The sequence below is a fragment of the Erinaceus europaeus genome, chromosome 10 (genome assembly GCF_950295315.1).
Source record: "Erinaceus europaeus chromosome 10, mEriEur2.1, whole genome shotgun sequence".
Lineage (NCBI taxonomy): Eukaryota > Metazoa > Chordata > Mammalia > Eulipotyphla > Erinaceidae > Erinaceus > Erinaceus europaeus.
In genome coordinates, this window is record NC_080171.1 from 6,806,812 (window position 1) to 6,828,921 (window position 22,110).

Below are 22,110 nucleotides of genomic sequence, written 5' to 3' on the forward strand. Positions count from 1 at the left end.
ATCTCAGCATTTACAGTCTAGACTGGGGGCGGGGGGGGGGGAAGTGATTCAAAAACAAGGTGTAAATGCTACACAGAGAAAGAGGCTAGCAGAGGATGCGTCAAAAAGGGTCTGTAGAAGCAGTCTCCATGAAAGAATCAAGGTGGGACTCCAGAGGAGAGCATGTCTGAAGCCAGCGCCTAAAGAATGAGTCAGAGAGGAATCATGATGCGCTTAGACTTAAAGAGCAGCTTCAGAGTAACCAGGCGTGGGCATGGGCATGGGCGTGGGGATTCCACTGGCAGAGCACAGGAGCTACAAACAAGAAAAGCAGCAAGTCCTAGCTGATCTCGGCACTACAAATGCCTGAACAGCACTTTGGGTGGCTTTTCCTCCTTTCTTTCTCCCCGCCCCCACCCCCATACACACACCCACACCACATATGCACAACTGTAGACTTTAAAAGGTAGGCTTATAACAGCTCATACAGCGTGGAACAATTGAGAAAAAATGAAAGCCCAGGGATGGGAACACACAACTTTGGTGGTAGGTTCAGTGTGGAACGATAGCCCCTATAACCTTATATTCCTATAAACCACTATCAAGTCATTAATTTAAAAAACTCTATGGAAAGAAAAAATTAAAGAAAAAGGTCAAGACTACTGCCGGACGGTTTCCCTTGGGTGCAGAAACTAGAAACACAGAAAACTTCAAAACAACGAATTCTTTGTTGTTGGTCCTATAGCTTGTCGGAGTTCATTTAAAAATAGTTCTATTTATTTATTATTGGCTAGAGAGAGAAATTGAGAGGGGGAGGTAGGGAAAGAGAAAGAGAGAAAGAGAAAGAAAAAGAGAAAGAGACACTTGCAGTCCTGCTTCACCACTCATGAAGTTTTTCCCCTGCAGGTGGGGACCAGAGGCTTGAACCTGGGTCCTAGCGTACTTAACCAGGTGTGCTGCTGCCTGTCCTCTCAGAATTAATTTTTCAATAAAACAAATACTCTTTTTTCTTTCTTTTGCTTCTTCTTCCCCCTCCCCCCACTGGGAGGTTTACAGTGCAGTTGTTGGCATAGGGGTACAATTCTTCATCTTGGCAAGACAGATGTCTGCAAATCAGGCTTCCCCCTTAATTAAGTCCATCATCATGTCCCAGGGCCTGAACGCCTCCTTTCCCCGCACCTCTCCCTGTATGTTTTCTCCAGAGCTCTTTGTTTTTGGAGCAATACACCAATATCTTTTTTATTATATTTCATCTACTGGTAAAATCACTGAATTCTGAATTTGCTTAAGTGTTGTTTATTTCTTTTAATTCCCACAAGGATGACCAGTGGGCTCAGTGTCAGCAAGACATAGGAGCCAGTGTGCAGCTGCTCAGAAAAGATGCAACAAGTCAGTGATAACAGAAAGAACAGGATCAGATGGGCTGTGGAGTGTGAGTCCTGACACTACTTTCTCCATCAAGCCACTCGTGCTTCCGAGATTTCTAGAAATAAAACATGTAAAACGGAGGGGAATGGTGATTCCAAGTATTATTTTGAAACAAACATTCTAAGCTGTGCATTTCCGAGGAATTAAAAAAGTTCAAGAAAGCAAGTAAAACTCAGATTCTGATTTTCACTAGAAAAGCTTATTACAGATTATGAGATAACTTGAAAAATGTTTCAAATAAAATGTCCCTGAAGATTACACTCATATATTATGCATGCCACTACCCTGCTAAGAGCTCTAATTCCTATATATCCAATTACCATTATTTGAAATCTGGGAGATACTTTATGACCACAGACCTTTATCTGTGATTACAACTTCAAATGGCTTCCTTTGAGAAAAAATAAAGAATAAAGACATCATCTCCCCAGATAATAACTTGGATCCACCTGCATATCATATGTCAGGATCAAAAAAAAAAAAAAAAACAAACTAGTATAGTCATGGGTCCTTTGGTAAATATAACTAAAATAGGCCTACTAACTATCTACAAAATGGAGACCCCCCCCCCCCTCAAATCTTCATCTGCAATATCCTAGCCTTTAGGTTCATGATTAGTCACAACTTGTTTGGCTCTATATGTTAACTCTTTTTTCAGCTACCAGGTTCCAGATGCTAACATGATGCCAACTGGCCTTCCCTGGGCAGATGACCCCACCAATGTGTCCTAGAGCCCTGCCTACCCAGAGCCATGCTCCCAGAGGGATAAAGAATAGGGAAGCTATCAGGGGAGGGGATGGGATACGGAGTTCTGGTGGTGGGAATGGTGTGGAGTTGTACCCCTCTTATTCTATGGTTTTGTCAGTGTTTCCTTTTTATAAATAAAAATTAAAAAGAAAACACAAAAGATCAATTAAAAAGACAGAAAAAAGATAAAGAATAAAGAATATATACACACACATGGGGCAGGGGGAGTCAATGCTGCTGAGTGAGATACTAGAAAAAGTCTGAAGTGCAAATAAAGTGGTCACAAACAAGTTTTGTGATAGGACTATTTTCAGAATGGCGAAGTTGTAGTAGTGATATAAATCCCAGAGAGAGAGGAATAAAGGTTGCTCCCTACTAACCTTCACCTGAGTTTGTAATAACTTATGCAAACCAAGAGCCATTGCTCTCACCCTAGGAACCCAAAACAAAGGAATATTCATAGTAGAAAAAAAATAAATCCTCCCTTTCAATCTTTTCTCCACCTACAAACAGAACTAGATGCTATTTTTTTTAATATTTTTTATTGGGAGGATTAATGGTTTGCAGTCAACAGGAAATACAGTTGTTGGCACATGTGTAAGATTTCTCAATTCTTCTCTGCAAAACACTCTCAACTAGTGCCTTATCTTAATTTTCTTTGTTTCTTAAGTCCTGTCAATAAGTGAGGAGAGAGACAGGCTGGGAGTACAGATCAACCTGTCAACGCCCATGTTCAGCGGGCATGTTCTGCACCTCATAATGATGCTGGGTCCATACTCCCAGAGATCCCTATAATAGGGATCTAATTAGGATCTTTCCTAATATAAATAGGAAAGTTATCAAGGGAGGGAATTGGATATGGAGTTCTGGTGGTGGGAATTATGTGGAATTGTACCCCTCTTATCCTATGGTCTTGTCAATTCTTCCATTTTATAAACAAACAAACAAAAAAACAAACTGAGATCCTCTGGCAGTCACCCTTATCTTTTGAGCTTCAGGTCTGTGCACTGACAACAACCACACTGATTTAAAAAGGAGCCTTTTATATTTAAGTTTCTCGTAAGACCTGAGTGACACCTTGGCTGTTGCCTTGTGAGGGATTCTGAGACAGGAGACCAAAGAAAGTCGCATGTGAAATACTCACCAATAGAAACTGTGAAATAATGAATGTCTTGTCACTAAAGGTTATGGTAATACTGTTGCCTAGCTACTGATGATAAATATAGGTAGCTCTCTCTTTCTCTCTCTCTCTCTCTCTCTCTCTCTCTCACACACACACACACACACACACACACACACACACACACACAGTATTAAGAGAACACTATAAAGGCATCAGGGAAATGGTCATGAGACAATTCAGGTAATACAGTGAAGAATCTCCATGGGGGGAGAGGAAGACAGCTCCCCAAGATGGCGAGCCTTTGCCATGTACACAACCCAAGCCTGGCTCCCACAGCATGGCGAACAGCTCAGGTGTGTACTGTGATACCTTTTCCTCTCTCCCTCTGTCTGTCTTTCTGAATCTTATGAAGTTCAGCTTGGAACAGCAAAGTCATGAGAAGAAGAAATCAAAAAGGACAGCGAAGTGATGAGAAATAAAAAAATGTCATTTTGATATATTTCATGAAGATGTTAGTTTAAGGCCCACAAGTTGCTCAAGAATTCAGATTGACAGTGAGGTAGAAGAAACAGGACAGAGATAAGATAAACTGATAATACAGAGAACAATGCTGCTGAAAGAAATAGTGAGAGAAGAATGGACAGATCCAATGGGTCTACTCTGTACAGAGTTTGATAGTATACTGCAGAGTCCATAGTCAGAAACACTAGAGGGAAAAACCCCTTGAACAGAGAAATGACAAAATAAAAGCTATCATTTAAAGAACTGAATCCCATCAGAGTATAAAGGATGGAGCAGATCAAACAGCCAGATATGCAAGCATGACAAACAGTCACATGGGAAGCTAACAAACACGGGAGGGAGAGGGGCTTCACACTCCGTAGGCACAACCACAAAACAGTGAAAATCTTAAAAAGATGGTAATAGAAAAAAAATAGATAAAGCCATCTCAGACACTATAGAGCAAAAGGAAATTATGGTAACCGTGTCCAGCAAAGAAGCAACTGTGGAAGCCAGAACTCCTTCCCTTCTGCTCCCCAAAGAATTTTGGTCCATATTCCAAGAGAGGGAATTGCTAAAAAAGATGCCCAGAGAGCTCTGAACTCTAATTCCATCAGGATCAGAAATGGTATGACCAAGAATCTTTGTCTTTATACCATCAGAGAGATGATGAAAAAAGAACTTGGAAACCACCAGAGGAAGTCAAGCATTGTTTTACTTAGCTGAGTGGGAAGAAGAAAAAAGAAGGGTGATTTTCCAAAGTATTCAAAGGCATGGGTGTGACTTAATGACCTTGGGAGAACCACTGCAGTTTCTGCTGGAGGGGGGTGGGGACACAGAACTCCAGTGGTGGGGATGGTGTGGAATTATACCCTCATTATCTTATAATTTTGCAAATAACTATTAACAAATATTACACACATACACACACACACACACACACACACACACACACACACACCTGTGAGCAGACACTGTGGCGCCCCATCAAGAACGCCAGGGAGCATGACAGAGTCATCTCCTCTGGACCGGCATTCAGACTTCAAAGAAGCTGGGCAGGAGGACGAGAATGGGATGACACATTCTCCCCCCGTTATTGCTACAAATAATTATACTGTCACAATTGATTAATAGTGCTTTGGCAGTGCCTGGTGGGAATGGAGAGTCAGAAGCATCCCCTCTCCCTTACACAGGGGCATATTTGAAAGTTACATTATGAAAGTGGGGAAGGTGGATCAACATAAACGGACAAAAGAAGTCATGTTATGACCTGCCCCTCAAAGAAAGAATGCAGAGATTGAGGCTTCCCAGGTACAAGTTGACGTATTGAAACAAAGAAAGATTAATAGTTAAACTGTACCAGATCTAGATGAGCAGTGGTCCACGACTATGCAAAGATCCGTAGACCCCCCATAGAAAATTAATGATAGAAAGAGCCCTCTGCAAAAGTCAAAAACAATTCTGGGTATGAACTCCCCTGAGAACAGGGCGAAATTAAGTATTGTTACATTCTTTACAGTAAAAGGGGAGTAACATGTAGCCTGCCAAAGCCACAAGACTATGATGCTTATTGCTAAGCTGGTTGTTTAGGCAACCTGAAAAAAGTATAAAAGCTAATGCAGTTTCACTATTAAAATGAGTCCAGATTCATCCTCCAATAGAGTGTGGTGTCTATCTGTTCTCCCTTGCGCCGACTCCTGACCCACCGGGGAGGTCACCTTCTGAGACCCCTGACCCTCCTGCTGCTCATCCGCTGTGGTGGTCCGCGGCAAGACACAGGAATGGGAGTGGCGCTTTGGTGGGGGTGCAGTATGTTGCACATGTGTATGGCAAATGTGAAATCATACAACTGTGTGAAAATGTTAACTCAGTGATAACTAAATTTTAATGATCAAGGTCAAATGGAAGTAAAAGCAGACACAATAGTTGCCAAATATATGTGTATATCTCTCTCTCTAGGAGGGTCTGGTGTTCACAATAAAGTCAAAGATGTATAGATGGTGAGTATAAAAGGAGTTGGCCAAGACATTTGCAGCAAAAAAGAAGATGGAGTAAAAGAAATACAAAGGCTTTCTACCTGCTTGCTTATCTAAATAATACAGACTTGCTTGGGAAAAATTAATTTGAAAATTTAGCATTCATTTAAAAAAAAAAACACCATTTACGGATAGACTGACTTAAGACAGTTTAGCACTTAAAAGTTCATATGGAGAGGAGAAAGAAAGAGAAATCAGAGTAAGTTTCAAGTCCAAGCAGATGCTATTTGATGCTATTTATTTTATTTGAAGCTATTTTTTTTCCTACTTGCTTGCTACACTTACTGAGTCACTGTAGACTACTGCACACCCTTGACTTTAAGGTATTTTCCTCTAACTTAAAAAACCTAGATACCCTCCTCACCTACTTCCTATTTCACTTCCTTCAACCACTCTTAGGTCTCACCTTGTTAGATAAAGGACTACAAAAGCTGGATAAGGGCAAGAGACCAACACACTCTGATGATGGCCCTTTTGGTCACTGCCAGGCCACTTCATCATCCGGGGCCCTAGTCAGGGAATCCTGGGATTCCCACACAAAAAATGATGGGCCTAGACCTCTAACAGATCCCTCTCTCCACCATCACTGGTCATCTTCATCAGGAACAGCATCATCAACCCTCTTGTGGGCCTCTCCAGGACCTTGCCCTCAATGTAGAACAACAGCGGTAGAAACTGCCCCACTCCTGAGGGAGGCTGCGTCAACAGACTCTTGTCACCCGAGGAAGACGGGTCCTGACATGAGTGCAGCCTAGAATGCGCCCAGCTGTGACCATGGACTGTGAGCTCAGACCCACAGGGATGCAGAGGCTATACAGGCTCCTGTGCTGAATATTAATAGATACGGGCCCTAGGTCAGATCGATGGGGTTTACAGTTAATGGTATTTATATATTTTTCCCATATTTGGGAGCTACTCTCTGCCCTGATCCAGCTTTCTAGTCCTATTTCCAACTCTGACACCATCTTCCCAGACAAATACTTTTAGCCCACTTGCATGTTAGCTGTTGGGCTCAAGCAGAAATTAGTAGTCTTGAGCCCCTTGGAATATAACTAAAATGGACTCCTGGTTTCTTCTAGTGTGAAGGCCCCCAATTTCATCCACTATATTCTTACCTTTAGGTTCCTGACTATTAAACAATTTGCTCTGCTTTATATCTTAATGCTTTCAGCCACCTGCAACTTTTTCAAGTTGCAGATGTTATTATGACATCAAATTGACTTCCCTGGGCAGACAAACTCACCACTTGTGTCCAGGAACCCAACTCCCCAGAGCCCTGCCCTACTAGGAAAAGATAGAAACAGGCTGGGGGCACAGATCCACCTGTCAACGCCCATGTCCAGCGGAGAAGCAATTACAGAAACCAGATCTCCCACCTTCTGTACCTCATAAAGAATTTTGGTTTGTACTCCTAAAGGGATAAACAATAGGGAAGAAGATTCCAAAGGAGGGGATGGGATATGGAATTCTGGTGGTGGCAATTGTGTGGAATTATACCACTCTTATCCCCATAATCTTGTCAACCATTATTTAAAAAAAAATTTTTTTTTTAAAGACACATATGTGAGTTAGATGGAAAATTCTACTTGGGAAACTCCTCCCCTACAGCTACTAAAGCACCACTCCTAAACAGGCTATGTGTAGGGAAAGGCAACCACCTTTTTAAAAAAATATATATTTTTTCTCACTTATTTTATTTTTAATGAGAAAGAGATTTAGAGGGAAAGATACTGAGAGAAAGAGACCAGACCACTGCTCAGTTCTGGTTTATGGTGGTGCTGGGGATTGAACGTGAGATCTCAGAGCCTCAGACTTTTAAGGTATTTGCATAACCATTATGCTATCTCCCCAGCCCAGCAACCACCTTAAAAAAAAAAAAAAATAACAAGTACACTCTTTCTAAGAGGCCAAAATGCAAATAGAATAATACAAAGATTAGAAATATTTTGGGGAAATTAAAAACTGATCCAACGAACTTCTCTAGGCTGACATGTGAAATGTGGCATTTATACCAAATCTCTTAGAGTATGCTTGAGATCACTGTCAAGTTATGAAATGAGTCAGAGGCGTACTCAGAGCTTCGTGCAAGCAGTAAGACAGAAAGGAATAGCTTCTTCCTATCTCTTTGATTATTTAAATGGTGATATTTTATCCTTGGTCAATGTCAAGGAGCTGAAATAGCTACCTGGCAGCATGCATGTTACACACACACACACACACACACACACACACACACACACACACACACACACACACCAAAGAGATAGACGGGACTCCTGTTGCAGCTTCTATAGGAGTCTGAAATTGTTTCAAAACAGAAAGCATATAAATACGCATATGGGCTATCTTGCTATGAAAAACGAGAGGGCCCTAAATGTATGCTAACCGTCAGATAAGCAAAAAGAAGCATAAATAAATACCGCAGCCCTGGAAGTGACATCAGTCCACCCTAGGACTTACAGGCCTTAACACCTATAAGTGTGTTCCAGAGTACGCTCTAGTTCTCCTTCTCTCACTCAGTAAATAAATCTCAAATAAAAACAAATCAGTGAGTAAATCCTCCGAATTACTCTCAAAGGGTTCGCTGTTCACACCTCTGTCACAGGATATAGGTTCACTGTCTAGAAAGTCCACTCTCTACAAAACTCCCGGGAAAGTCATTTCGACTACTTTAAGTCTCTGGTACACCTCCCACACCGGGTGGCACCCTCCGCTTGCAGATGATAGCTACACAAATGTCCACCACAGCCACCTCATTATGCCTTCGTTTAACAGGGATTATCTCCAAAGTATGATAATTTGGATTTGTTCAAGTCTGTAAATTTCGCAAATCAATCTTAAATTTTCACTAGGGGCCAAGATTTAATCAACACATTTATATAATAAAAATAGTTATTAAATATTGAAAAGTACTTCATAATAGAACTATGGCCAAAAACAAAACAAAACAAAAGAGTTATGGAACCCAAACTGTTTTACACTTCAGCCTTTTCTTTTCCTAGAAGATGCATTGATTGAGTGGCTTAAACTATTATCTTAAAGTTAACATGGTTAATTTTCAAGACCTATTTAAATACTGAAGTGTTTAATAAAAGTCACTGCAACAATACAGAGCTTCGACAGTATTTTAACATCATATACAAAATATGCTTGATAAAATAGGTTTTGTCAACTAGATATGAGAAACAGAGTGATAGGTCTTTAAAAGATAAATATGCAATTCATCCAAGAATTTCATAAAATCTAACAGGTGAACACAGAAAACCTAAAATAAAGGGGCTGGATGGTGGCACACTTGATGGAGTGCACAAGTGACCATGCACAGGACCCAGGTTCGAGCCCCTGCTCCCCACCTGCAGGTGCATCACTTCATGAGTGGTGAATCGGGTGGCAGGTGTCTACCTTTCTATCTCCCTCTCTATCCCCACCCCCCTCAAAATCTTTCTGTCCTGGTAAATAAAGTAGAAGAGAGAAAACAAACAGGAAAAATGGCCACCAGGAGTGGTGGATTTGTAGTGCCAGCACTGAGCTCCAGTGATAACCCGAGTGACAATTATCTTGAAAGAAACAAAGAAGAGAGCCAAGATAAAATTTTAAACATTTATGTTCTTTCCTTATATTTGACAGGACAGAGAGAAATTGAGAGGCGTGAGAAACCTTCCCTCCTGCAGGTGGGGAGTGAGGATCTGAAGCTGGGTCCCTGTGCATGGTGATGTGTACACTCAGAACTGAGTGTACCCACCAGGTCTTTAAGACAAATTTTAACATCTGACCAGAAAAGGGTACTTTTTATAAAATTGGAAGCAGATGTGTACTTATAGGTGATACAACATAAAATGATTCTTTGTTGTTCTAATATTCTGAAATTCATTATTACTCCTCTGCTTTCTGTCAACTATGATCTTAGAAAGAAAAACACTATGCTATTGTCCAGGTTAAATTTCAGTGTACAATCTAAAGCTACTAGGAAAACAGAGTACAGCAACTCGTAAATCAAGTCTTTACACACTATAATCTTAATGTCACTCATTTTAGCATAATAGCTAATTTTGTTCCCTGGGAAATGTGCTAATTTTAAGTCTAAAACAGGAACGTGGATAATTAAAAAAATAATAATAAAACACAAGCAGGAAACATATAAAAATAACATTCAGTAAGACATTAGCTCTATAGCAGTAAGAAAAGTAGGATTTCCCCCACCAGCCTCCTTCCAGATTTCCAGTGTTTGTCATTCAGCAAGTCTACTCACTTCCGGTGGGTGTGGTCCATGCCACTGTTTGGCATTCCTTCCAACTTTGCATTTCTCTGCCCACAGATATTTCCATAGCTGTCGTATCCTGACACTAGTCTTGCTGCTGCACCTGTTGCTACTGAAAAGCCACAAATAAATCCCTAGAGAAAAAAGAAGCAGAAAAAAAAATTACAAATAAACCATTTCAATAGCAACAGTCACTACTTGCTACAATAATGAGCTTCTTTTGTCTGTGGATGGGAACAAAGAGCTGTCTTTCTTCGCCGCAAACACTACTCCTCTGTTTCCCTTGGACTTCACATGGGCGGCACAAAGAAATCCGTAGGGAAACACTATTTACTGCTGTAACAAAGCCGGACTCACTCGAGCCTGTGCGTCCTAAGATCATTTGTGCATTGTGTCATAGTAATCATAATAGCAGTTTCTGGGTATTAAATACCTGCTCTGTGCTAGGTGTTTACCCTCCGTTCTCTCTCATCCCCATGATGAAGAAGCTAATGGAGGTCAAAGAGCACCAGGCCCTTCACTCTTTAGCTTTACTTAGTTGTGAAAGAAGAAGGAGGACCTGTTAAGCAGACAGCCGCAACTGATGATGTTTTTAAAAATCAAAGAACAGACATACGGGGGGGGGGGGGGGGGGGGGAATCGAGTCAGTGTTACTTTAGTGCTTGTTTTTTTAAAAACATCCTGTTTCCTTCCAATGTAACGCGGCTTTCAGGCCAAAGGATCACACCAGGAGCACGACCAGGCCGAATTACAGAGGCTCAAGGCGAGAGAGGTGCTGAGCCTGTGGGCCACAAAGGTCACTTGGTTCCTTGGGAGTATGCGTCATTGTAGCATCAGATACTACCAGGCAACTTTATCAGGCCTGCAAAGCAATAAAAGCCTGTACTCAAGTGCAGTCTACAGGGCACAAGAACAGGAAGTGTGGTGAATCACTACTGATAAAATTATTATAATGGCAGATAAGACTAGGGAGGGGACTCATTCCACCAATGTGTCCTGGAGCTCCGCTTCCCCAGAGCCCCACCCCACCCCACTAGGAAAGAGAGAGGCAGGCTGGGAGTAGGGATCCACCTGCCAACGCCCATGTCCAGTGGAGAAGCAATTACAGAAGCCAGACCTTCCACCTTCTGCACCCCATAATGATGCTGGGTCATTGATTACAGAGGGATAAAGAATAGGAAAGCTATAAAGGGAGGGGATGGGATACGGAGTTCTGGTGGTGGGAACTGTGTGAAGTTGTAACCCTCTTATGGTCTGGTTTTGTCAATGTTTCCTTTTTATAAAAAAAAAAAAAAAAAAAAAAAAAGCCTAGGAAGGAGATTCACCTGGCTGAGTGCATGTTAATGTGTGTAAAGACCTAGGTTCAAACCCCTGCTTCAGGGGAGAAGCTGCAGGGCTGGAAAAGCAGTGCTGCAGGTCTCTATCTCTCTTCCTTCCCTCTCAACGTCTCCCGGTCTCTATCAGTAAATATATAAGTATAATACTTTTAAAATATTTAAAAAACACATATATTCTTCCAGCTTTATCACTGAAAAAAAGCTGAGTTTTAAAAAATATTTATTTATTTGATAGAGAAATTGAGAGCGAAGGGGAAAGCAGAGAGGGAGAGAGACACCTACAACGCTACTTCACCACTTGTCTCTGCAGGTGGGGCCTGGGGGCTAGAACCTAGCTCCTTATGTATTAGAACATGTGCAGTCAACCAGGTTAGTCAAAGCCCAGCCCCCCTGCAAAGTTAAGTTTTTACTATTTTTACAGAAGTGGCTGATGAGTACAGAAACCGCCCCAAGTATCACCGGCAGTACTGGTGTAAGCAGTCCTTCTAGTTCTCAGGCCTACAGTGGGGGGGGGGGGGGGATGCAATTCAGTGAATTACCTCAGAGGAAAACCTTCTCCCCTGAACCATACTCCAATGAAAAGGATCCCAGTTTGAGCCCCCCGCTCCCCACCTGCAGGGGAGTAGCTTCACAGGCGATGAAGCAGGTCTGCAGGTGTCTATCCTTCTCTCCCCCTCTGTCTTCCCCTCCTCTCTCCATTTCTCTGTCCTGTCCAACGACAACGACATCAATAACAACAAAAGTAATAACTACAACAACAGTAAAAAACAACAAGGGCCACAAAAGGGAAAATAAATTTAAAATATTTTTAAAATTAAAAAAAAAAAGATAAGTAGAAAACAAAGAGAATTGGAATACCTAAAAACAGGTTAGGTCAGAACCAGGTCAAATGACTCCGTCATCGGTAGAGCGAAATATTCCATCCCATAAACAATGCATCTGTTAACTGAAAACGTCATTGCTATTTGTGGTGGTGGGTTGTACAGCCCCCTGTACCTGTAACTGCAAGGGCTAACTGCTCTGAGTTTTGCTTCTATACTTTCTGGTTTGCTTGCTTGTGTGTATAGACTTGGAAGAGACTCTACAAGGCAGTTTCACCAAGGTTGGGGGGGTGAGCACTTTCTCAGGAGTACTCCAGGCTCTGGCCCGTCAGTGTAATAAACTTCTCCTCCTTCTACCCATCTTGGCCTCCCTCTCCTTACTGGCTGTAACAATCTCAATAAATGTTAGCTCCTGTCTGCCGCAAAGCAGCACTAATGGCTGGCATCTGGGTTAGAGTCACTCACCCTCATCCTACTGACCCAATTCCTCTCTCCTGATTAGCTTCAAGGGCGCTGCAGGGCAATCAGTCTCACCTTACAACTTCAAGTCAATAGTAAGCCATGACCAAACCAAAAAAAAAAAAAAAAAAGTGACTCCCTGCGTTCCTATGTGCAAATCATAGCATTTGAAGTACACTGTGAACTTCTAATTAGAAAACCCTCCGCTGAACAAAAAACTGGAAATGGGGATAACTATGAGGAGGTCTGGTGGCTTAGCATGTCAATACCATGTTTTAATAAGAAGTGTCACAGAGTACTAGAAATTCAGAAGGCCACCCTGTCACCCAGGGGCCTAGTCGGCGAATCCCGGGATTCCCATATAAAATGGGTCTAGACCTCTAACAGATCCCCCATCACTGGTCATCTCCATCAGGAACAACATAATGGAGCCCTTTGTGGGCCCCTATAGGACCTGGCCCTCTATGAGGATCAACAATGGTAGGGACTGTCCCATCCTCCAGGGGGAGGTTGGGCCAACATACTCTGCCACTCGAGGAAGTCTGGTCCTGAAATGAGCACAGCCTAGAATGTTCCTAGCTGTGACCATGGACTGTGAGCTACTTACAGGGATCCTAAGGCTCCTGCAATGAATATGGGCCCCAGATCGATAGATTTTACAGATAACATTATTTATATACTTTACATATATTTGGGAGCTACTCTCTGCCCCAACACAGCTTTCCAGTCCTATCTCCAACAATGACACCATCTCCCCAGACAGCACCTTTAGCCCACCTGCATGTTAGCTGTTGGGCTCAGGCAAAAATTAGTAAATTCATGGGCCATTTTTACCTAAAACAGGTAAAATCTTAGCTTTTTCCAAAATGGAAACTCCAAATCTCATCTGTTCTAATCTTACCTTTAGGCTCCCGATTATTAAACAAGCTGCCCTGCTTTATATCTTAATGCTTTTCAGCCACCAGGTTGCAGATGCTACCATTATGCCAACCTGATTTCCCTGGGCAGATGACCTCACCAATGTGTCCTAGAACCCCACCTCTCCAGAGCCCTGCCCCACTAGGGAAAGAGAGAGACAGGCTGGGAGTATGGATCCACCTGCCAACGCCCATGTCCAGCAGAGAAGCAATTATAGAAGCCAGACCTTCCACCTTCTGCACCCTATGTCCCTGGGATGAAGAAGGCCAGAGGGATAAAGAATAGGGAAGCTTCTAATGAAGGGGATGGGATATGGAGCTCTGTTGGTGGGAATTGTGTGGAATTGTACCCCTCTTATCCTATAGTCTTGTCAATATTTCCATTTTATGAATAAATTTTAAAAAAAGAAATCCAGAAAGATATGGGGTTTTTTTCCTCTAGGGTTACAGCTGGGGATTAATGCCAACAGTATGAACACATTGCTCCTGGAGGCCATTTTTTCACTTTGGTTGCCCTTGTCATTTATCATTGTTATTGTTATTATTATTGCTATTGCTGTCACTGCTGTTGGATAGGACAAAGAAAAACTGAAAGAGGAAGGAAATATATAGAGAGAAAGACACCTACAGACCTGCTTCACAGCTTGTGAGGCATTCCCCTTGACAGTGAGGAGAGGGGCTTGAACCTGGGTCCTTGAACGGGTCCTTACACTTAGTAGTATGTGCACTTAATCAGGTACACCACTGTCCAGTCCCTGGAAAAATCTGGATTCTAATCCTCACTCTATGTACCACTTGCTTAGAGGAATTTCCTCAATGTCACAGCCTAGGGATACGAACTAAATGAGAGAATGAGTACCTCATCTTGGTCTGATAAAAAACAGATAATAGTACATGGTAACCTGTAATGGTTAGTTTGGATAGGAGAGACAAACCAAAAGGGAAGACAGTGGTAACTGAGGACTAGTCATTCTGGCTTCAGTTTTCTATCTTAGAACAAAAATTTCAGGGGTGAAGGAGGGCGGGAGTGAGAAATGCTGCCAATAAAGTGGATACTACACAAAAAAACAAGCAAACCACAGTCTCCTCTCACCACCAGTCTATAATAGCTCCACAGCCTTTTCCTAATTAAAAGGTTATGTTCTGGGGGTCACGGTGGTGCAGCGGGTTAAGTGCACATGTTGTGAAGCGCAAGGATGGGCTCAAGGATCCCAGTTCGAGCCCCCAGCTCCCCACCTGCGGGGGGGGGGGGTCACTTCACAGTCGGTGAAGCAGGTCTGCGGGTGTCTGCCTTTTTTTCCTCCTCTGTCTTCCCCATCTCTCTCAATTTCACTCTGTCCTACCCAGCAACAACAGTAATAACAATGATAACAACAACAAATGGAGAAAACAGCCTCCAGGAACAGTGGATTCGTAGTGCAGGCAGCAAGCCCCGGGGATAACCCTGGAGGCAAAAAAAAAAAAAAGTTATGCTCTTACACCTCTTTTCTTTAATTTTATTTGATAGGAGAGAGAAAAATTGAGAGGGGTGAAGGAGAGACAGATAGACGCCTGCAGACCTGCTTCATGAATCGGATGGTGAGGATCCCTGCTGCAGGGGGAGAGCAGGGGCCTGAAGCCAGTGTTCTTTCCTTTTTATTTAAAATATTTATTTATTTATTTATTTATTCCCTTTTGTTGCCCTTATTGTTGTTGTTACTGATGTCGTCATTGTTGGATCGGACAGAGAGAAATGGAGAGAGGAGAGGAAGACAGAGGGGGGAGAGAAAGATAGACACCTGCAGACCTGCTTCACCGCTTGTGAAGCAACCCCCCTGCCAAGTGGGGAGGAGCTGGGAATTCGAACCAAGATCCTTACGCCGGTCCTTGCACTTTGAGCCACGTGTGCTTAACCCGCTGCGCTATGGCCGGACTCTCTGTCCTTTCCCTTTTTCTAGGAACTTTCGGCTTATGCTGATAAGTACTTTGTGTTGCAGATGCTCTTGCATGGTTTCTGATTTTCTTTCCTATTTTGACCAGTGCTTTTGGACATGTATTGTTTTTAAATCACAGGCTACCTCACATCCCTGTGGGATACATGGAGAACATAAACTAGGTATTCTGTTACACATATCAGTAAAATAGGGCACTGCCATATCTTCACACAGGCCTCTTAAAAGTTATTAGTAACTGCTAACACCTCTGGAATAGAAAAGGTGAGAAGCTGCAAGGGGAAAAGGAGGGAGGATAATAAACTAACAAAAGAGGGAGAGACCATAGCTGTTATTCCAGAGGCTTTTCATACAGCTCAAACATGAATTGGAAAACTAGGCCACATATCATTAAAAACACTATCTCCTTAAAAAAAAAATCTGAAATTGAAATGCCAGAAGCAATAAAGCTTCAGAAGAGAAAAAAAAAAGTGTTACATGGAATTAAAATAAGATGGGAGAAACTTTAAACAATATGCTCAATAATTTAATGGCTGCACAGAGGAGGAGGAGGAAAAAGCATTTAAGAGAAGGCAAGCCCATTAATGAAGCATACGGTAAGGGCAATGAGAAACGCTGGTGTAAGCCTCTGCTGGGAGCACCCCCGAGCGTGAGAGAACTCACTAAAGTAAGCCTGGCAGAGAGTAAGGCAGAGAGCCACGGCTGACAGCTTTAAGTAACTTTGCTACTACAGTGCTTTCAGAGTGGTGATTCTAAGAGTGAGAGCTGAAAATCTAATCACAAACAGGAGGCAAATCAAATCACTCAAGGCCGACAGGGCAGGGCAACCCGGGCAAGACCTGCAGGATAGGTGCCTGTTACCTAGACGGAAGAGAGATAACTAGCTGATTAGTGACCTGTGTTCATTCTACCTGCACACCACAGGGCTTGGTTCATCTTAAGAGCTTTTTTATTTTTAACTAATATTCAAACAAAAGCCAGAGCTCCCACCTGCTGCACCCCACAAAGAATGTTGGTCCATGCACCCAGGAGTGATAAAGAATAGGGATGCTTCCGGTGGTGGGGATGGGACACGGAACTCTGGTGGTGTGAACTGTGTGGAATTCGACCCCAGTTATCTCACAATCTTGTTTAGTCATTATTAAATCGTTAATAAAATTTTTTTAAAAAATTTAAAAAGGAATACATTTTAGTTTATAAGCATGTCTGAATTCACATCTGGGGACTTTACTGTTAAGCTGAGTGAGGCAGAATGCCTTAGTTCAAAAAAACAAGCAAACAGGGGCCAGGTGGTGGTGTACCTGGGCAAGCACACATGTTGCAGTGTGCAAGGATCCAGGTTCAAGTCCCTAGTCCCCACCTGCAGGGGGAAACCTTAGTGAGTGGTGAAGCAGGGCTGCAGGTGTCTGTCTGTCTCCCTATCATCTCCTTCCCTCTTGATTTCTGGCTGTCTTTATCCAATAAATAAATAAAGATAATCAAATTTAAGACAAATAAACAAACAGCTCAGGTGGTGGAATACCCGGTTAAGTACACATAGTACAAAGTGCAAGGACATGAGCAAGGATAACCCTGGAGGCCAAAAAAAAAAAAAATACACACACACACACACACACACGGTAGAGGGGAATGAAGAAATGAAATGACTAATGTTGCAAATGAAAAAATGAAGGAAAAGACCTTGTATAACCTATTTATTTCCATTTATCTTTAAAAAATTTTTTTATTATCTTTATTTCTTTATTGGATAGAGACAGTCAGAAATCAAGAGGGGAGGGAGGGATACAGCAGGTGAGAGACAGGGAGACACCTGCAGCACTACTTCACCACTTGTGAAGCTTTCCCCCTGCAGGTGGGGACTGGGGGCTTGAACCTGGGTCCCTGTGCATTGTAACATGTGCGCTCAACCAGGTGCGCCACCACCCAGCCCCTATTTCCATTTATCTTAACAAGAGCTTAGTGTCAGTCTTCTAAGCATGAATCAGACACCTGAGAGTAACAATGGACTCTTCTTCCTTTTTCTCAGACCCGGAGCCAAAGGTCATTTGCCCCAGCAGATAGAGTAGGATCAGGACACCTGAGACAGAATGAATATTCATGCAAGATGACAAAAAAGTACTTTTGGTAACCTGTCAGAAAGTTTAATAGGATACAGTACTGTAAGAAAGGGGGAAAAAAAGAGAATACACGAAAGCTCTAGAAATACCTTATTACATATTTATTATATGTTTATTATATATATTTATATATCTCCGTCTTTCTTCCACCATTCAACTTCTCTCTGTCCTATCCAATAAAAATAGGGGGGAATGGCTGTAAGGAGCACTGGATTGATATGTAGTGCTGACACTGAGCTCCAGTGATAACCCTGGAGGCCAAAAAAAAAAATATATATATATATATATATATATGTATATATATGTATATATAGTTTACCATAAAGAATTAAAAGGCCAGGATATGGTTCACCTGGTAGAGTGTTTGCCTTGCCACACAAAAAGCCCAAATTCAACCTAGGAAAAGTCTGGAGTTGTGGTGTCAGAAGAGTCTTTCTCTCCCTCTCTGAATAGGGGAAACAACAACAACAACAAAAACAGCCTATTCTGGTGGTGGGAACTGCGCCCCTCTTATCTTATAATCTTGTTAATCATTATTAAATCATTAATAAAATAAAAATTTTTTAAAGCCTGGGAGCAGTAAAATCACACATTCATGGGACCCCAGCTCCACAGACCAAAGAAGTTATTTCAAGGATAGGCTGAGCAATGAAAAAATGAAAATAAAAACACAGACAAGAACACCTGGGAATGGAAGCCAGCTATGCCACAAATAATCTTTATCTGATCCTTAGTTCCGTTACCTGCCATGAGAATTAAACTACAGTTAACTCTTGAGCTCGTTCCTCCTCCAAAATGTTCTAATTCAAAGTGAAAGTCAATACAGAGTAAAAGACTTTTAGAGTATTTGCAGGAAGAAGTATATACCTATTTGGTGTACTACAGTTTACTACTAAGCATTAAAAATAAGACTAGATTAAAATTGAATGGATTTTAATGGACTTTACACTTGGAAATAGTTAAAGGGGGGTGGGTGGTGGTGAAGATAACATAATGGTTATTCAGAGAGACTCTCCTACCTGAGGTTCCAAAGTCCCAGGGTTAACCCCCGTGCCACTATAAACTAAAATTGAGCAGTGCTCTGGTTAAAAAAAAGAAGAAGAAAAGAAATAGTTAAAACAAAAGTTTATATTATGTATATTTCACCACAATAAAAAAAAAATGGACAAAATTCAAGAGATTCAACAGAAAGCCGGGGTTTTGCATCTAAAAACTTGATGGTGATTTTTCACGTTGTTCTTCCTATCCTCTGATCCTGTCAAAACGCTGCTCAGGGTCACTAACACTCCTATGAGTCTGTCCCCTTGTACGTACAGCATGCTCAGTAGTAAGTGTGGTGGGAGTTCCACAGCCTGGAAACTGTGCTCCTGCCATAAAGGACAGGAAAGGAGACGGAGAGCAGTGTGAAGGAACACATATGCAGTGATGTCCTAAACGCAGCTGTAGTCCAATTAATTCTCTTCGACTCCAGCTCTGCATTTTTCAACTGCATATCCTTCCCCAGCCTCCATTTCGTGTCTCTGAAACTCCTCCTCTCTCTAGTTTTCCAAGTCATTTTCTTTCTCTGTATGCCCTGTCTCCATTTGTAGCACCACTGTCTACTAGACTGTACATATACGTTACAGGGGAGAGGAATCTTCGGCCTCCTCTCTCCACCTTTCCAGCATCACTCCTGCTTCCTAGCTGCACGGATGAGGCATAATGCCAGACTATTTGCTCGGCATCTGAATTATTGATTGAACCATGTTTTACCGGCACGTGAAGTCACTTTTGTTTTTGATACTGAGAGACAGAGATGGAGAAGAAAAGAGAGACACCTGTAGCATTGCTTCCCCACTTGTGAAGTTTCCCCCTATGAGTGGGGACCAGGCATTTGAACCTGGCAGGTAAAGAGTACTACAGGCCTATGTCCTGAACAAAAACTTTTTCTACCAATTGCAGATAACTAAGAGGAACTCTCTATCAAGGCCACCACTTCTTATTTTCTCTTGTGGATCTTAATGTTGTCATAATACAAACACTCAAGTACACACAGTGGGTCTTAATTACCATCTGACTGGAATCAACATTGTATTAATCACCACTGCATGGAAGTGGTTCAGTCAACAAACAGGACCCTGATGTTGAGTCCCTCTCAAATCGGCTTATTCACATAAGGACTGCACTTTTCTGAGCTTTTTTTTTTTTTCTTCTGTGCACTTTAGCACAGAAAAACAAACGTACCTTGGGTGGCAGGTTCCTGTTTTTATAAACATAGTTTTCTGATTGCTCAACAATTTGTTTGGCTTCGTATGTTAACTCTCTTTTCAGTCATCAGGTTCCAGATGCCATCAGGATGCCAGCCAGGCTGCCTTGGACTGAAGACCCCACCAATGTGTCCTGGAGCTCCGCTTCCCCGGAGACCCACCCTACTAGGGAAAGAGAGAGGCAGACTGGGAGTACAGACCGACCAGTCAACGCCCATGTTCAGCGGGGAAGCAATTACAGAAGCCAGACCTTCCACCTTCTGCAACCCACAATGACCCTGGGTCCATGCTCCCAGAGGGATAGAGAATGGGAAAGCTATCAGGGGAGGGGATGGGATATGGAGATTGGGTGGTGGGAATTATGTGGAGTTGTACCCCTCCTACCCTATGGTTTTGTTAATTAATCCTTTCTTAAAGAAAAAAGAAAAAATATATATATATAAACTGTTACGGTAAAAGAGGAAAAAAAACAACAGTTTTTAAAGGTCAGCTGCTACTTGTCCCACAATCAAATCTGGTGTGTGTGTGTGGAGGGGTGGTGGTGGCAAGAGGCTGTGGACTAATTTGGTCAACAAAGAACGCTTTCTCCATTGTGTGTGTAAGTATCTGTACACAATGCACTACCGTTGCTATTTCATTAAGCTGGGCAGGTTCCAAGACAGCACCTTACAAGTCATAAACTAGGACCTGGGTATCCTGACATTTTCTAAACAATCTAGGTTGGGGGAAACTGAACTATTTAAAACTAACACTTCTTTTACTGGATCTACTACATCTCATCATAATTGATTGCTTTCTACTTCTTAGTTCAAGGGCAGAACTTGTGCCTACGATGACTCCTTCCAGCCACGTGGCATTTGTGAAGCGGACAGCTGGGGAGAAACAGCAAGGCTTTCCAGTAGCATCTCTGCAGAACATATGAGGTCGAGTGGATTTAAAACTCAGCAGTAGGGGGCAGGGTGGGAGTGATGTGGTATAGCATACATGTCAGTGTGCAAGGGCCCAGGTTCAAGTCCTCAGTCCCCACCTGTGGAGGATGGGGGTGGAGGTAGGGGAGGGGAACTTCACAAGTGGTAACAGTGCTGCAGGTGTCTCTCTTGCTCTTCCCCTCTTTCTCTCCCCCTTTCTTCTGTTTCTCATCTGCCCTTCTCTCTATATATATGGCATGTAGATCATAAGCCATGCAAGTGAGGGCCCCAGGCCCTTTCTACAGTACATATGATAAAGTAGTACAGTTGTTTTACTTCCTCTTACACAAAACATACTTTTTTTTGGTGAGGCTCAGTGCCTGCACCATGAATCCACTGCTCCTGGAGGCCATTTTTCCCCCCTTTAGTTGCTTTTATTGTTGTAGCCATGTTGTGGTTATTATTGTTGTTGTTGATGTCGTTCGTTGTTGGATAGGACAGAGAGAAATGGAGAGAGGAGGGGAAGACAGAGAGGGGGAGAGAAAGATAGACACCTGCAGACCTGCTTCACCACCTATGAAGTGACTCCCCTGCAGGTGGGAAGCCGGGGGCTTGAACTGGGATCCTTATGCCGGTCCTTGCGCTTTGTGCCACGTGCGCTTAACCTGCTGCACTACAGCTCGATCCCCCCCTCAATACGTCATTTTTTAAGTACATAAGAGAAAAAAAAACCTGCCTAAGGCAGCATGATTGTATTTTGAGTTATAAAGAGCCTTAAGAAAGAAGCGAGGAAAGCAGTCCTGTCTGCATGGCCCTCCTGAGGAGGAGCAAAGCGGTTGAAGCAGAGCCCTGGCCAAGAAGGTAAATGCCAGAGTGCCCTTCCAAGCTCTAATGATGACTCGCGGCGGAGCCTTTCCTTCACGGGGCTTGACAGTTTTAATCTGTGAAAGGAGATTGATGACTCAGATGAGGATTTCCAAGTCTTTTCTCGATCTGAACACCAGCTAGTTCTGAAACAGCTCTTTTGTGGCCTTTTATCCAGCTCCACACACAGGCGATGGACCTACCGTCCCTGAAGCCTCTGCTGGGAACTCTTACAGGGCAGAGTTGGTATCCGGTGTAAATGAGCAGACCCTCAACACTTTGCACCAGGGACTACACTCCTCCATCTTGTTCACCCACTGGGAAATCACTGCAGACGCCTTCATCTCTGACTGAGAGAGAGAGGTCACCGGCTACAGTAGACGGAGCAGGCGGCCGTTTGGGATGAGCAGAAGAGGGTAAGAAGGGTGAACAACCAGT

At 42.7% G+C, this 22,110-nt stretch overlaps 1 protein-coding gene and 1 long non-coding RNA gene across 4 annotated transcripts in view; one reads left to right on the plus strand and one right to left on the minus strand.

The window, feature by feature from the left end:
* LOC132540822 (uncharacterized) overlaps positions 1-22,110 on the plus strand; it is a 478,519-nt gene that overhangs the window by 361,459 nt on the left and 94,950 nt on the right. The window lies entirely within an intron of this gene.
* Positions 1-22,110, minus strand: part of SLC44A1 (solute carrier family 44 member 1) — a 200,347-nt gene that overhangs the window by 114,826 nt on the left and 63,411 nt on the right. For 2 of the 3 annotated variants that reach the window (XM_060199059.1, XM_060199058.1), the window contains one exon: positions 10,064-10,206. In XM_060199059.1, the coding sequence (XP_060055042.1) occupies positions 10,064-10,206 (143 nt within the window). Of the gene's footprint in view, positions 1-10,063; positions 10,207-21,875; positions 22,023-22,110 lie in introns of all 3 variants that reach the window. The other variant, XM_060199060.1, reaches the window with a different exon arrangement.